Below are 14582 nucleotides of genomic sequence, written 5' to 3' on the forward strand. Positions count from 1 at the left end.
TATTTTTGAAGTTAAATTAAAAGCTTTCTGTAACAGTGCGCTGTGCGTTAACCATTTAGTGCCGATGGACCCCTGGCAGCTCAGTTAGGATGGCATAGAGGCACCTGATCAAATGTACAGGTTGCTTGAACTTAGAAAAATGAAAAGCAGCAGCTCACATCAGACTGCAGGTTATGATTTGCATTTCAGATCAGACTGCCAACAATTCCAGCTTGTTCATAATTGCACTTTAAATGTGAGCTGCATGTCCCCCTATGGTTTTTGGAGGACAAAGCAGTGTAAGCTATTATTTGATCTGTATTGCAATCACCAGTGTTCTGTATGTTCAAATCCATATTTCCTCCTATAAGTCTACCTTTTGATGACATCATAACGGTGAACCTACATTATTCTAACTACATTCCATACTAGGATTAGCACATAAAAATGCATACATAGAAAGAATAAAAGACATGGAACAAAGATCCCCCAGAATTAGCATAGCATGTGATCTGTAATAAGTCTAATTGAGAGAACAGCATCTACTGCAGCAGACAGAGCCCACAGACATTCGGGCTTTTCCACTTTGCCAGCAAGTAGGGGTATTTGCAGTTGGTGGTCTGCTTTCTGATGAGAGACGCCCCTTCATCTGTTCCCACTGCAGACTTCTCCCAATTTCAACCCCAGGCGTCAATACAAACCCCCCCTGTGCATGCAAGTGCTGGCTTGATAGAAACAAACAAACTCAGCTTCACATGCCACCACCCCATACATGTTCCTCTGCTAAGGAAACCCCAGACGCTTCCCAGTACCTGCTAACCCTGGGCTTACAATGGGAAGCTTTGAGAAGAGAAATTGATCATCTTCACAGCAGTCGTTTGAATGAAATTTCCCCTGACAGGCTGTCTCTGAGCGCAGAGTCAGTGAAGGAGTCCTAGTCCTGCTCTGAAGCCCCGCATACTACTGCTCACCCCATCACATCTCTCATCAGATCGCCTTCTACTCTCCTTCTCCTGCACAGCACTTCCAAAAAAGACAAGAGGTGGCCATGGAAGAAAACATGGAAGAAGGACAGACACAGAAAGGTAACAAAAGGATGAGACACATTGTAGCTCTTGTTATGCAAAGAAAAATCAGATTTTAGTGGATCAGATTTTAGTGGATGTTACACTGGCACAGGATGGACCCCTCCTCTCCCACTACACCTCCTAATCTTCATTTATTTCAGGCTTTCACGCTTGTCTAGCTGGGGAAAATTGGGACCTCTGTGTGAACTGTGTGACAGACACTAGCAGTATGTATAGGTAGCTGTTTTCTGTCCCCTAAATGAGCCAATGCAGCCATTAATTCCATGATTCAGTGGAGCGCAGGACAATTGCTGAATTAAGATGGGATTTACATAGGTCTTAGAGGTGTCCATATATCTCAGCTCCTGGAACACAGTACTGTTCTTCCCTATTGTGATCTTGAATACTGTCTTGCATGTTATTAAAAGGGGGTGATGTTTGATACTTGGGCATTTAGTACCAAATGAATGCTACCCCTTTTTTTGCTGTCCAGTATCGCCTGCCTCATAGTGGTTTCATTCGAATGTTTTGTTTACAAGACCTCCGTCTGTCATGCAGTAAGCATGATCTCTCTCTCTTACGCACACTTTACACACATGATTCGGTCTTTGCATGATCAGACACGCTTACATGTAGACTATATGGCTTGGATACATCTTTGTATTCATTTGATGATACAGCGCGTTCCTGAATAATGCAGACTGATCAGTCATTTTTTATTTGCTACATCTTTCATCTTTGCTGTCGGGCTCTCTCATTAGACCTGACCTACTTACACTAAATGAATCCCGTTTTTTCCGCTGACTTGTTTGTCTTTGTTAAGGATCTTGCATATGTGTAACTAGCAGGTGCAGCGAAATGTGTATACATTTAGAGCAACCGCCTTTACTATATATATATATACTATGCCCTGGGAGTCTTTAAGAATATATTATTTATTATTGTTAATCCTACAACCTGTCGGTGGCTACTACTTATATTAATTCAGATAATCAGATTGTGCTGTCTCTCTATTTCAACACCAACATATAGCGTTTGAATTGTTACTCTGCTATAAACAGAATATTATGCCTGTGACGGAGTTGGAGCTAGCAATATGCTTCTGTAACAATACTGTGTTACTACAATTCAGGACTACATACTATAGGTGTTTGCGTTTTATCATCAACACATTCATCCACTACTATTATTTCTCTCTGCTTATTCTTTAAGGGTTAAATTGCTGTTAAAACAATTTTTTTAAAAAAATATTAGCATAAATATGACATTCGGTGTGGCGTGATGCCCATGTTCAATTGCGCTTTATATAGCAAATCTGTATGGCTTCCAGACTTTCTAGTGTCGTGTCTCTTTTTTCCCCCCTACCTTTGTGTAACATGCAAAGAATACAGATTTACCGATCCGCCGATTTCTACAACACTGACATCCTGTGGAGGCAGCACTTAGAAGTAAGTGCCATGCTTTGGCACAATCTTCTAGTTTCTCTGACAAGTCTTGGTTCATCAGTTTTCAAGCGACAGAAAAACCGCAGCCCGGTATTAAAGAAAGGAAATTGTTTGATTTATTGTGCCTACTATGGATTAGCACTGAAGTATGGAACAAATGCCATATGAAAATATATCACATAATCAACCTGTTTGCGAGAATCAACACTATATAACAACCTCTATAAAGAGGTCGACTCGGCTGCTTGTCTTCGATTTTTGCAGCCGTGGCTATAGAATGAAATCTTAAGAGTAGTAAAGAATATGAATTCAAGGCATTGGCGTTAGCCGTGACAGTCACTGTGAAATAGTACAAGAAGCAATCTGTGGGATTTGCTTTATTCAGGGTACGGTTTGGCACAGTGGAAGATTATAGAAAACAGGAATGCGATTTGTGTTAATTCGGGATTGGATTTCTCGGTGTTGAAGAATGTTAGAATTTCTGCTTTTTGTGTTAATTCACATACCTGCAGAGCTACTACCAATAGTAAAAGGGACCGGTTGTCTCCTGTATCAAGGAACACACTTCTTGCATTTAATCTTAGATGAGATAAAGGGGTAATTTAATATTAGCTGCATTCTTGAAAAATACATAACCTTAGTTTGTGTATTTGTATTATTTACAAACTGTTTCACTGACCCTTCATGACAGCCGTCTTTTTGTTATTGTAACCATTTTTATATATGTATGTTACTTCCAGAGTTAGTTTTGATTTTGCGATGTTATTTAGAATGAAATTCTAAATATGTTTCACAGTTGCCAACAAGTAAGGGTTACACAGGGTCACTTTAGATCTAGGGAAATTGTAATCCTCAGCTATCTTTGGTTGCATCCTGCTATTGAAGTATGATGTCATAGTTATGTAGCTCATATTAATGTAGCTCAAGACTAATAGCATTTGTTTATTAGAAGAGCTTTAATTGTTTTAAATAATTTCAGAAATAATAAATCTATTAGTGCCATGGAAAGGTTGGATGGACTCATTTCTTTTTCTCCTTTTAAATATATCTACACTTATCTATGTGATATCTATTGTGTCATATACAATCTGAATTTAAAGTAAGACAAATTGAAACATGCAACAGTTATCTAAAGGCACAGTATAATAAGCCACAAAGCCTCGCCAACAAAGAATAGATATTAAAATACTTTGTAAAAAGTACATTAATATGCATTATTTACCTGTAAAAAAAAAAATACCACTGTACCTGGGCCAAAAGTTTCCATTCATTTCTATGGGAGTGCTTTTCTGTCAGTGATTGGCTGCTTCAGGCACCAATCAAGCACCAAATTGGCACAGGATAAGGACAGCAGAGGAGGTGTTTTAACAAGGTAAGTCTTATTATTATTACAGGCAAAGAATATGTAATAATGTGCATTCTTCATTATAAAATGGCACACGCACTGTTCCTTTAAACATACCCGAGCTTAAACATACCCGAGCTTAATGATATTTATTACTAGCCTGATATTGTTATTGCTGTATAAAGGTAGCTCTTTTCTCATGGTCCACTTGGCTCAGGTGTAACATCGTCGGCTATAGTTGACAATGGAATCCTACAGACCATATTTTTAAGGTTTTAACAGACCAGTTATTTTTCTTCAAAGGGTTATTGATCACTATAATAATTGCTGTTGACAACTGACAGCCGGTGTAAGCGTTTACAACTACAGCAGACGTATATCACAGCACAATCCGTTTTCATCTGATTGCTTTGATGAGGGCACCATTGCGTTTCCTACCCTATGAGTTATTGAGAATCAATTATTAAGGAATATTAACGTCCTTGTTTAATGCCTGGACTGTTTATGTTGTTTTGAAATATACACAGTTTTAAAATGTGAATCAAAGCAGTGCTTCATCATATTATTATTCATCAGCGTATAGAAGCCTGCATGGGAATCTACAAAGGTTAAATATAATAGAATTATTTTTGGACACACATAGCGCTGCAGGGTGCAGGCTGTCTTCCATTTACATCAATTAGCTCACTGCAATTTGCGCTTACATTAGGCCCTCATTATAATCCTGATTATATTGCCGCGTACTCACAGGTTCCCCTCCCCCTCATTATGTTACATTGTGTCATTGTGGAAGTGTGTACTTTCTATGAAAGGTAATAGAGGGTACTTTTCAGTGCCCCTTGTATGCGATTTCATTTATTAAATATGTATATGGCCATTTTGTAAGTGTGTCGGCTATAAACCTGTTTTCAGGCACCGTAAGCATACTGATACAATTTGTTTCTGTAAAAAAACAGGCTTTGGTTACGTTCTTTCAATGTATTTGTTTCTCTTCCTGGATCATATGCAAATGAAATGTGAGAATTGTCAAATATGAGCTTGTGAAATTTAAAATTACATTTTTTCCAGCACAAATGCTTGACGGGATTCATCAAAATCCCCTTCTGTGCATTTGCACTGTGTGTCTGCGCCCCAGGTCCTGCTTACTTGTGCGCATGCTCGCTATGTTCACCGCCAGCTACAGGACTGGCTTGCGTGAGATTTCAAAGGCGTTTAACGTAACAACCATCTGTGCACTTTCAGTGGGAATGCTTTTGTTCCAATGTTTCACTGCTTTAAGATCACTTTCCCTGCTCCCCAGCTATTTACATTGTATTAACTGCGCATGCACACACACTCACCACCAACCTGTTCTGTACCGTGTCGCAACACCACGCCAACAGTCATCGATGGGAGATAATAGTACTAAGGAGCAAAATATTTTAAAAAAATGTGTTAAGGTACTTACAGCACCCACGACAAGTAAAGGGTTAAATCCTGTGCAGGTTTTGTGTCCAAAAACACTACTGAAAAAAAAGGACACAGTGCTCAGGTAGCGCAGTATAAACACTTTCTGTCACTACTACTGGACAGCGGACCCCAAAAAATCACTAATGTTTCGGAGCGACCAAGCTCCTCCAGGGGCTGTACACTGTGATAAAGGAGCTCTGTTGCTCCGAAACATTAGTGATTTTTGGGGTCCGCTGTCAAGTAATACATTAAAGCAGTTTTTCTACTATATTACCCAAGTACTGTGCCCTTTTTTCTGACTTGTATTAAGAAGCAACAGTAATCCCGACAACAGTAAAAACAGTAAACAGTTCCAAAGGTGCAAACGCCAAGTGCACATGCACAGAAAGTACTCCTATTGATTTCAACAGGAGCACTTTCTTGCCGGTGACTAGCGGTAAAAGTTGAGAGCAAAAGGAATCTTTTCATTACAGCATTTTTTTTTTGGACATTTAATAGAAGCATAGAAAGTTGTTTCTGTTTTTGCGGGGTGAATAAACATTAGGACATTATTAAAGTCATAAATATTGAGTGCACAATCAAAAGTACATTGAATCGTTTGCATACCCAGGGAGCAAGCAATGATAATTAAAAACAAGGAAAATTGCAGCACTGGCTTTTTTCCCTGACAGCTATTAATTTAATTATCTTGCTATGACAAATTTTGAAAAATAGTTCACATTTTAGCATTGCGGATAAAATATATAATTTTGTACGGTATTATTCATGGAGCTGGTTTTCAGGCACACATACACTAAAGGGGAATTTCCTATGGCCAGCATAAGTATGTTTTCATACATAAAGTGTATATCATTTACAACTCAATGTCTACTCCTCAAAAAAACACGTGATAGTATGTGTTTTTTTTTTACCACTTACGTTTTTTTTTCTGTCAAATATAAACAAGGTGTAGAAAACCTTTTCCCGACACCCTCCAAGTTGTACCTTAAAGCAGGAATCTCATAAATAGAATTTAATAAAGGAAAATATACACATACGTTTAACCTTCTAAATTAGATTTGATCATTTGGGGAATTATTCTGTGCATATTCAATTGTAGGTGATCATAAAGCATCATAGCAAAGGAAGTATGCATTACCAAGGGTTGACCCTATGAATTTCTTCTCCGAGAAGGGCTGAGTTGAGCCCACCTGATCCATTCTTAACAATGCAATATGCAGTCCTTCTCACAGGGGGGGCTTAATCAAGTTCGACTTTCATAATGCACAGTAATAGAAGTGCAGGGGTGGACTAGAAAGGGGCAAGAGGGCTATTCCCCCAGGCTTCTCTGAAATAAAGATTTTGGGCTACCTGAAGCTTTTTATATTTAACTTACAATTCCACATATAACTATCTAGTGTAGCCAAGATATTACTGGATCATTTCTGGGCTTTATGGGTTTTCTATGCACTCCTTTTCATGTCAGGACCAGGGCTTTTTTTTTTTTTTTTTACACTTTTAATAAATCATGTAAAATCCTTAAATGCCAAATAAAATTCTAGCCCCAAATGAAACTGGAGCTAGGGGAAGGAAAAAAGACTATCCACTAGCCTGCACGCTACCGTCTAACAAAGCTAATCTGAATTTGAAGCAATGCCCCAACACTCCAGATAGAGTCAATCCGTAATTTACACCTCTTGGAAAATGTGATGGAGCACAGGAGACCATTAGCAGAAATGTTGTGTGTCCCGGTAATCCCTAATCAAATAAATTAATCGAGAGCAGCTCTGATTGAAATAAACAGGTATAGCGGAACGAGGTAGAGAAACGAGCACCCAAAGTGCGTTTCATGTACCGGCTTTGTCAGGAGCAAAAAAAATGTAATTGAGGAATTTTACTTGATTTATCAAAAGTTACGTTTTATTGTGTTTGAATACTTTTTTCCTGGGAAAACACTCCCATATCTTACTTAATATTCAGTTAACTGATAAAAATGAATACAGGCTTTTATAGGTAAAGTGTAAAGGTTGTCAAATATAACTAATCTACAAAAGTTGGGACAGCCTCCCACATAGAGCGCAACACCCACAGTAAATAAATACATAAATATACTCTTGGGTTCTATGCAACATTTTAACCCTGGACACATCACGGAAAAATCACATCACAAAAAAATGGTCAGTTAACGACCAATGACGTGCCTGGCATTAAATAAATCTTGCTTAAAACGCGTAAATAAGCCTTCGCTTAAACGGTATTGCTGCTATATATTATATGGCAGCAGGCGCCTGATTGAAAAGAACGTAGCTGATCGCCTTCTAAGCTTCAGTGGTGTCGCTGAAATGCCTTGATAGTGAGGAATTCAGTGACACCGAAAACCCACTCCAGAACACACTGTGACCTATAAGAAAATAGTTATAAAAATAAATACAAATTTGGTAACATTTAAAAATAATTATGCAGTGATGTCACCATTGTGACATACTTTGTGAACTCTGGAACTGTTGTTTTAGCAAATAGCATCAGAGACAATGGTCTTTGAGATGAGTGATGCCGCAGTAACATGGCAGCTCCCATATACCCCACTAGAGAAAATAAGAAACATGATTAATATTTTAAATGTTGCAAATAGACATAACAACTAAGATCGGAGATCATCTAGGTTGTGAAATTTAATATTTCTTAAAAACTCAATTTATTAGTGATATTTTACTTTCTTTAAAAAGTATGTGTTACAATAATTTACACATAACGCTGACTAGACTGAGCTGGATACACAATGCCGTATTATCTGTGTGACTCACCCTTCCCCTAAATGAAACGTCTTCAAATGTATTCCGTACTTCACACCATTGCCCTGCCAACACTTTATTAATTGTGGTTCACAACTCCTGTGTTTCACATCTGACGTTTTTCATTCTTCCGTGTTAACACAATCTGGTGGTAAATTCTTTTAATGATTTCTTCGTAGCTCAGCCAACATTGGAACCTTTAATATGGGATATTTTGTTATTCCTGTATTTTTTTTTTTACTTTTGTCATAATCTTAGTAATAATAGAAGATGTAAAACCATCATTTATATTACCTTAACTCCCCAAAAACTTCTGCTATATTGTTTTTTTTAAAAATTCCATGGCTAAGTTTCATATCTACATATCACTCACTGTGCTGTTAGTACAACTGCTTTGTTTTATTTTTAACTTTCCCTTCTCTTTTTATTATCCTTACCAGTTGAGTAACCTTCCTAGGAATTGACATTTCACATAGAGCATTGATGATCACTTGTTAGCCCTGTATTACTAGTTTTTAGCCACAATGTGCTATTTTGTGTTAGATGCATTTTGTAAATTACTTATTTGGTTACCTAAATAACTAACAACTATCATTCCGTGTAATCATTTCATTGTTATTAGTATTTCTTCACACCATAACCTTTCCATCTGCCTCTGTGAGATTACTTTAGAGGAGCGTGAGCATCTCATACATTTTTAAAGAAAGCTTCCTGATAGACTGTACTCTAAGACATATTTCCGTGCTTCCTTTAGAAGCTTGGAGTTGATGTATAGTAGTTTCTACCTCCTTGTGATGTTACACGGCTCTCTGGAGAATTGGTTAGTGGCTTCTAGAGTAAGTTTTAAAAATTCAAAAGATATATTATTGCTGAAGCTGGTAAAATGTGCTTCACAGCCAGACCTACTGGTGTAATGGAGTTGCAGGATATCAAGTGGTGTGTAGAAAGATGTATCTAAAGGGAATGATGTTATAACCGGAAGAGTGTATCTTGATGGATCATGGAGACAGTGGATTACCAACACATCCTGAGCTACAAACTAACATCTGTATGGATTATCAGCCCTAGATTTCTATCCCATTGTAGAAGAGGGTTAGTACCCATTAAGTTATCTAGTCTCACGCTATTTAATTCAGGAAGAATTATATTTATTTAAGGCACATATCTGTTGAGTATTTTTACATTACTTGGGTATCTTAAACAAGTTTTCCGATATAGTGCACTCCTTATGTCGAAAACTATTATGCACGGATGTTTGAAAACAATCTGTTAAGACCATTACCATCGTCTGTACTATGAACAGCAACATCTGTGCATTTTTTTCTTTTATATTGAGATCCCATGTTGGACATAATAAAGGAAAAGAATGCTTTCTATTGTCTGTGCTAACAGAATCTCAGTTGACATTATCATAGAATTCACATCTAACAAGTTCTAAATTACGAGACTCATATGAATTATATATACCGTATTTGCTCGATTATAAGACGAGGTTTTTTTCAGAGCAAATGCTCTGAAAAATACCCCTCGTCTTATAATCGAGGTCGTCTACTAATCAGACCTCAAAATGTCCGGTGGGGCCATGCTACTTACCGGGCTTTGGTCGCGAGCAGCAGGAGAACAAGAAGCTAGCAGCGTGTCACAAAACTCTGCCTCCCCCTCCTTCCTCTGGGGGCGGGGCCAGAGAAGTTGCACGCACAGCGGGCCCCTGCAGAAGTCTTGAGTGAGAGATCAGCAGTTCAGGTAAGGGGGTGGGGGGCTGGGGGGTTTGAGCGTGTGTGTGTATATGTGATTAATGGAATGAATGAGTATTTAAATGTTTGTGAATGAGTGTGTGTTAGTATGGATGTGTAAGGGTGGGGGTTGTAGCATGGCATAGGGAGGCTGTACTCACACTCCTATCATCCTAGGTTCCAGCATGTACTGGCTGCCTTGGCTTGATAGGGGTGTGATTGCTGTTAGCAGTTATATATATCTCCAGAAATGCCTTTTAACCCCCTATATGCCACTCTGCCCCATGATATGCCTTTTAACCCCCTATATGCCACTCTGGCATATAGGGGATTAAAAGGCATATCATGGGGCAGAGTGGCAAATAGGGGGTATAAGGCATTTCTGGGGGCAGAGTGTGCATAACTGGGGGGGCAGGTTGGCAAATAAAAGGAAATAAAAAAATATATATTTTTCTCAATCATAGCTTTTATTAAATATGAAAATATTGTTTACATGAATTAATATTTACTAGTAAAACTTTTTTTCCTATAGGGTAGTCTTATATTCAGGCTTTTTGTTTTTTTCCTAAATTAATATTTAGATTTTGGGGGGTCGTCTTATAATCAGGGTCGTCTTATAATCGAGCAAATACGGTAATTTGTATATCACCGTTGGCCAAACCGATCTATCCTGAGCAGTCTGAGAGTACTAACATTTTGGTGTATTGTATTTTGTTTATTGTGATGGAAAAGTTTTATATAATTCAACACATTTTTGGAACTTCGCAAGTTGTACATTCACACACACAAAAAACATGTCTATGATTTACTGGGATATTCTTTAACAGACAAAATTCAACTCTCAGGGCAGGCTTTTCATAGGACAAAAACTGAGACTGCATTTAAAGGAGATGCTCCAGGAACTATATTTAAATGAAACTACTGCAGGTATGGTAGCTGCTATTTTAATTGTTTAGAGTCATGGCTGAACCACACTGTCTCCTACCTTCTTTTGAGAAAGAAGTTGTTAGAATCTTTGGATAAAGAGACACAAATGAGATTTTTTCACCTAAAAGGGAGTTTTCAGGAGAGTTTGCTCCTATAATAGCTTGGGTGACCCTGTACAAAGTATGTTTAAAGAGGTGAGATTTCTTGAAAGTGATTTCAATAACTAAACTATGCACTAAGCAGGACTAGCTCAGCCATTCTTGTAAGAAAAAAAAAGTTGCCGTGGATTGCGTTTCATAATGTATAGTTTATTGAGGGAGTCAAAGTCTCCTGCAAATTCTCATGACAATTCCCTCTATAGTGGCTACAGTGTACAAACCATTGACCACACCAATTTTGTCCTCTCTGTCATATTCTCGCTGAAAGCATACTTACTTTTGACAGATAATCTGGATTTATGCAGAACACACATACCCGTGAACTCTCCTCGTCTGACGTGGAGTCTTTGGGTGAAGTGCTGCTTTCCAGGGTCTCTGGATCGCTCTCCTCTTTATCTAAGTCCCATCCATCTCTCAACTTAATTAATGCTATTTAGGGCTAGCCCTGCCCCTCATATCACTAACCACACTCCTTAGGTTCATAGTCCCGCCCTGATGCTTGGATACCCCCCTTATGAGAGCTCTACCGTTATACAGTGAAGGATTTTTTCCACAGGTGAAGCTCATTAGGCACAAGCCAGTAAACTGGCAGAGCAATGTCTAAGCAAAAGGATGCAAACTACAAATAAACCAGATATATGATTATTATTCAAAACTACATAGGAAACACTTTATGACGATTATTTTTTAGTTGAGTTTGCTCCTCAGGTTAACTAGTTGATGTATAAAGGGTTAAGGTAATATGTAATGTAATTTAAATAAATATGTAATGTGTATGTAACGTCATCTGTAATATGATGTATTTGAAGTAGACCTCCTCCTCCATGGTCACCATCTTTGTTGCAATTTAAGAAGCAGAGGGCTGGGATATGATTTAATATTCCAGCACGCTGTATCTTAAAGCTGCACGTTGCCTTTTATGAACTGTATGGAAGCTGTGCACAGGCTCCATACAGGTTCAAGCACGGAGTGAAGCAGGGTTGTCCCCTCCCTTCACTCTTCTTTGATCTAACACTGGAGCCATCATTGCTTTTTATGCTGGAGTTGGGCACCAGCGTCCAGGGCTTTCAAATACGCAAAGTTGAATTAAAAATAGTGGATTTTGCTGATGATATACCGATATTCCTCTCAAACCGTAAACAATCTATACCAGCGGTATATTACATTCTATTCCTCTGAATATGAATCTAACATGAATCTAATGAATCTGATTGATGAACATTGTTTATCAGTAATGTGTTATATGATGTCATCATCTCACATTTGGTTCTCTCTGAATAAAACATGCATTGTAGCCTTAATGATCTTGGTTGTTAAACTTCATACCTTGTGGTTTTTAAAATTTTAGCCAATGTATGGCTAAAGCTAGAAAAGCTAATTAATGATACTATTTGAATTGAATTATATATCACTTCTCCTCACCTGAGGGTATGCATTACTTAGTGCTTTGCATTACTGACATTATTAACTTCATGACATTTAACTCCATTGGTATGCATCTGGTATATCCTTGGAAGAAATAAATGAATTATGAATTGAATGTCCACTATTTTGCCTTATGAAGATTTTGTTTCAGTATTGCGTGCTAAAGTGGAAAGCACATCTTAGAAAGGAGAGTATTATGTGGGGATCCTATTAATATGCTATTATTCGAGATTGTACACATTTGTATCATTAAGACCTTACCTCATTGGGGTTTATTTACCAAAGGGAAAGGTCTGGGGTGCTGTAGTTCCAACTCCTGAACTCCACTATACATTATGAAGGTCCAACTCCAGTGAGCTTCTTCTGCAGTAATAGGGAGAGTTCTCCAAAGTAGAGGACTGCATTGAGGCGGGTCCCGCGGGACCTGCCAAAAATCTTGCGGGCACAGGCAGTCTTGCTGGTGCTGTGGGCGGGTGGTCAGACACTGTACCTGCAGGTCCTCGTAATCCCCCACAGTCCCGCAAGGCTGCCTTCTCGCTGCTCCCTTACAGTGTCTCCTGTCTTGCTCCGCCCAGGAACAAAACGGAGTCACGTAATGTGACGTCACTTCCCGTGACTCCTCCTTGTTCCTGAGCGGAGCAAGAGAAGAGACGCTGTGAGGGAGCAACTCGAGGGCAGCCTTGCGGGACTGCGCAGGAAATCTGCAGTTCAGGTAAGGAGGTGGGCGTGATTGGCCACAAATGTGGGGGAGCGGGCAGAAGTGGGACACCCACATTGCGGAAGCGGGCGAGATTGGGCAAAAAATCAGCGGGAGCGAGGTTCAAAAAGCAGTCCCGCGCAGGGCTCTACTCTAAATTGAATTATACATTGTACAGGGCCAGCTGTGGCTTTCCTAATGATTAGTGACGCGCAAGATGAATCCACAGCTCTCCTGCAAACTCTCTTATGTGAATAAACACATTGAGCATGCAGCCAGTATTATCCCACATTTACTGTACATTTTAATGCCCCTGTTTTATGTTTGTGCATACACAAGTGGACAGTATGCTCTGGCATCCTTCACTTGTTTCCTGTACAGTCCTCCTGTAATGGTTAAATAATCTCATAGGGGTGCACAGAGTATATTATCTAGGTGCTGCTGGGATTTGGATGTAGATTTGGGTGGGAATCGCAGGAAAGACAGAATTGGAAAAAAGAGTAGCTTTGCCTGTAGATTGAGTTATACACACTTCAACATCAACTTGAACTTCTGAGGAGACACTGAAGGGTTGTCAACAACGTTCTGACTGCATGAACTGAGCAACACAGGCTTAGGTATGTCTCTAGATACTGTTTCTGATATTAACCTTTGTCTGTAAATTATTATGGACCCATCAGAAGTAGAACTGCGGTAGTATTTTTCTTATTTGGTTAAACAAATCATTACGGATGTTGACAACCTCTTGATACACTGTATTTTCATCAGGGAGAAACCTCGGCATTATTTACTCAGTCATTAAGCTTTGCGTTTAACCAGCATCAGCACTTCTGTGATGCATCTGATAAAATACATAAATAAGCATTCTAATGATTGTTCCAACTACTAATTATGGGAGCCGAGAGTTTCTCTCCTAGTATGCTGATATAATGCGTTTGAAAGCCTTTCCCTGCGTAGTAATTGCAAAAATGATGAGCTAATTTAAACTGTGGCTTTCTAGAAAACAAATAGCTAAATTCTTATTGTCGATGCAAAGATAAATTGTCATTTCGGACTCCTTCTGCATTGTTAAATCCTGGAAAGCATTGTGTTTGCTTCCAAATTGTGTATAATATTGTATTGTTAACTAAACAAGGTGAATCTTTTATTGGTTAAAACTATGATTGGCAGGAGCGTAGTTATTGTTTTCTGTCAGGTAAGTACAAATGTACCGCACTCAATAATAGTGATTATACAGTGTCTAATTGTGTATGGGGAGATTATAAAGCATAATAAGGATTTTAATAGATGATGCCTCTAAATATAAGATTTTATTTTCAGCCATCGAGATATTTCTGTTAGATTTAATCTCAGTAATGCGTTACTCGCTATTGTCCCCATGAATTTGTTGACAGTAATTGGGTCACTGTATTGAAATGCCTACTGTAAGCTCTGAATTCCCTTTCCCTGTTGGCATGGCAACCACGGTGGTCGATTAAACATGCGCACATTGGGATTGGAAGCCTTTGGTTACCAAATGCTTCTGACAGGAGCAGACAAAACTATAGAGTGTCTTTGACGACATAATAATGCAGAGCACGTTCCAT

The 14582-nt window shown here is 38.7% G+C and overlaps 1 protein-coding gene across 1 annotated transcript in view; it reads left to right on the forward strand.

Moving 5' to 3' along the window:
* Positions 1 to 554: 554 nt before the first annotated feature.
* The window catches only part of GPM6A (glycoprotein M6A), a 54179-nt gene continuing 40151 nt past the window's right edge, over positions 555 to 14582 (forward strand). Inside the window, exon 1 of the mRNA XM_053459635.1 lies at positions 555 to 1064. Coding sequence (XP_053315610.1) covers positions 1028 to 1064 — 37 coding nt within the window. The 5' untranslated portion in view covers positions 555 to 1027. The remainder of the gene's footprint in view (positions 1065 to 14582) is intronic.

The sequence above is a fragment of the Spea bombifrons genome, chromosome 1, assembly GCF_027358695.1.
Source record: "Spea bombifrons isolate aSpeBom1 chromosome 1, aSpeBom1.2.pri, whole genome shotgun sequence".
In the NCBI taxonomy this organism is placed as follows: Eukaryota; Metazoa; Chordata; class Amphibia; order Anura; family Pelobatidae; genus Spea; species Spea bombifrons.